This window comes from Convolutriloba macropyga, chromosome 7 (genome assembly GCF_964194025.1).
Source record: "Convolutriloba macropyga chromosome 7, txConMacr16.3, whole genome shotgun sequence".
Taxonomy (NCBI): domain Eukaryota; kingdom Metazoa; phylum Xenacoelomorpha; order Acoela; family Convolutidae; genus Convolutriloba; species Convolutriloba macropyga.
In genome coordinates this window covers 68,072,781-68,076,197 of record NC_134474.1, presented here as the reverse complement: position 1 = coordinate 68,076,197, position 3,417 = coordinate 68,072,781, and the positions used below count along the sequence as shown (strand labels likewise).

Below are 3,417 nucleotides of genomic sequence, written 5' to 3'. Positions count from 1 at the left end.
AAAGCTCAAATTAAACTATGATGAAAAAAATTTTGGAGGCATTCAACAACCTAAAATCACAAATACAAAATCCCACAGGAAACAAAAACTTTGACATATTAGTCGTAGCAGAAGGTAATCTTCGAGAATATGAAAATAAAATAGACAAAATTTTGAAAAAACTAAACGAAGAAAACTTGAATCTAAACTTACGAAAATGCGAATTCGCCAAAGAAAATATAATTTGGCTAGGTTTTAGAGTTACTCCAACTAGAGTAACCCCAACAAAACACTAATGCGAAGCCATAATACAGCTGGAAGCTCCTGGAACACTAAAACAATTACAAACATTTACGGACTGTATCCACCACATAAAGGGTATCTGGCGGAGATATCAGAACCCCTCAGACCACTTTTACCAACAGCCAACACAGAAGCACAGAACAAACTAGACTGGAAAAAATTTCGGAGTCATTCATTAACAAAAAGTTGCAAAGACAATATATATCACAGAAAACAAACACTTTGATATAGAGAAACAAACAAGAGTCCGCCGCAACGACAGCAAAAAAGGACACGGGGCCTGCCTCGAACAAAAACTTGGTAACGTATGGGAGCCGGTAGCATACGCTAGTAGATTCTTAAACAACCTAAAGAAAGATACTGTACAAAGGATTTAGAACGTCTCGTAGTAGACTGGTCCCTAGAAAATATTAAATATTACTTATACGGATCACATTTCGTGCTCCAAACGGATTACCAATCTCTACTATCAGCGCTGAAAAAAATAGAGGCAACAAAACTTATCAAAACCGGATAACACGCTGGATAGATCGACTACTGCCCTTCAACTTCACAGTTGATTCGTTAACTCTCTCAGCAGAAAATCTCAAGGAAAAGCCCCCGATTCGTCAGAAGAAGATCAAAATGTTCTAATCAACACAATAAGTAATATAACATTTGCTCCAGTTAAGAGCAATTAACTCTAAATGGAGCAAACAATTACAACGCAAACGAAAAAAATGTCAATTCAAATGACGTCATTAATCCATTTCGAACACGCAGCGAACAAAGTACTGCTTTTGCCTTAAACCACGTAAAATTCAGTCGCTTCTTCTTATCTCAAATTTATCTCAACATTCCAATGCTAAATTAATTCCACAAAAAAGCCAATTGATCGCAAAAACAACGTGAAAAAATCCAACGAAGGAAACATTTCATATCCCTATTCAAAAACGTTTCCGTGCCCCCAATAAAAATAGAAAAATAAATCAAATTTAATTCTCAAAGCGCTTGTTAACTCCAGCACCCAAACTGAGTACTCCTCCAAAAAAAGCAAAGGCTTGGATCAAATTGACTTTACTAAACGCTATGACCTCTTTCCAGGTTACAATGATACCCCCACACCATTTTATCGCGAAAACTAAAACAACGTGTTTAACGAAGAATTTAAAGCAAAGGCATACTTCAAAGAGCTAAAGCCAATAATTGACTTACTACCTTCATATAATTGGGAAGATCTAGAGAAAATAAATCGGTTATGTTACAAAATTTGCCGGGGATTATTTGTTACTCCTCGCAATTGTCTCGTTTACGGCCATAGATTAGTTATCCTCAACAATTTAAAGGATTTTATTCTAGACTCAATTCACCATAAATACCCCTGTCAACTAGGCATGCTTGCCCTCGCAAAGCTCGTATGGTGGTCAACTATCCAGCCGGAGGTAGTAGCTTAAGCACAAGCATGCAGGCTCTGCACAGAGAAAGGTAAAAACTTAAATTTTCTAATCCCTAAAACAGAATTAGTGTCCGTCCCAAAACTTGTGGAGCCCAAACAAGAAATTCAAATGGAGTTCACTGGCCGCATCCCTTTTAAGCAAAATACACAAAAAACTACATACTCGTAACGGCCGACTGCTTGTTGGGATACCCAAATGCTTAAACATTCCATAAATGCGACACTGAAACAGCAATAGATTAACTAGAACGATATTGTAAACAGGACGGCAACCCTCCGTCAATAAGATGCGACCAAGCATATAAATCCAAAGAGTTTGGAATTTTCGGTTAAAACAAAAACATTAAATTGATCTTAGCTCGAGCTGGAGACCACCGAGTAACAGGCATGGTAGAAAGCTTAATACAAACTATTAAAAGAAGATTAGCCGTCCTAGACATAGACCTCAACTGGAGTAATAAAACTTTAAGCAATAAAATTGCTAACATAATAGAGAACATACGCCTAATACCTAATAGAACTACTAGAGCGACCCCATTCCAGGCTCTTTTTGGGCAAAAACCTAACACAGAACTAACGAACATATTAACTAAGTCAACGTCAAAAAACTTATCTGACAAAAAACCCAAATTTCGCTGTTGAGACAAAACATTCCGATGTCACGACACTTTAACAAAATAAGAGATGTGGCGAAGGGACGGGACATCGGAATATTAGTTATAAATCCAATACAGGACCTAAACAGAAAATACCCCAACTCCGCCGGTGATACACTCCGACTACTCGGACAACGTACAATTGGAAAATACCTCACCACGTAAGATTACGCCATCAGAACTACTTTATTTTATCGGAGATCATACTACTAAAAAATTATATAATAAGAAAAAGGTAGCGCGTAAAGTAATTTTGAGATAAGCTGAGGAACCAAGGCCTACGCTAGCATCCTAATAAAATATTATACCAGATGGTACGAAAACTGAGTATTCTTTGCACTCAATAACCATAGAAACACCAAAACAAAAAAATTACTGTCGTAAAACAAACTGACACAGCAATAGCTTCAGAAACAAAGCCACTCCCGGAACCAAAACCTCGCCTAATCCAAGTTTTGTTTAGAAGAAGCAAAAGCTGCAAACAAAGCAGGACACTCCAGCCAAGGACAGTCATCCTCCAGCGGAACTCCAAAAAACAGACTCCCAAAAGCAAGTCCAATCAGAATCAGATGAAGCCAAAGCCCAAACCAGACAAACTGATGAAAAAAACAGACTAGTTAAACTGGCAACACAAAACCAACAACGCCGAAAAAGAAACAAGAGCAAAACAACAAAGGCTCCCAGCGGAACTACGTAGAAGAAGAGCCGCATGAGCTGCTCTAAGCCATCGTTCAACTGCAGAGCACAACAAGCAGTGCTCTTGGAATCCGCAAATCTTGTCAGAACATCTTGTTCTTCCCAGTCACAATCAGATTTATCCAACAGATCATTTCTCATCTTTAATTACGACGATACTCAGCAATACAATACACAAACACACTACATCGATGCCGAGAATCCCAACGATCCCCAACATGTAATCCACAAAAGCAACAACGCGTCTGAATTGATGGTTACAAGCTCCAACAGCCCACCAGGAGCTACCAATGGAGGTACCACTCCAAGCGGACAACAATATATATATATATGTATATAAATACAAAC

General features: G+C 38.2%; 1 protein-coding gene across 1 annotated transcript in view; it reads right to left on the bottom strand.

The window, feature by feature from the left end:
* Positions 1-330: 330 nt before the first annotated feature.
* Positions 331-3,417, bottom strand: part of LOC142343117 (uncharacterized) — a 7,719-nt gene continuing 4,632 nt past the window's right edge. The window contains exon 4 of the mRNA XM_075394805.1: positions 331-432. Within this exon, the coding sequence (XP_075250920.1) occupies positions 331-432 (102 nt within the window). The remainder of the gene's footprint in view (positions 433-3,417) is intronic.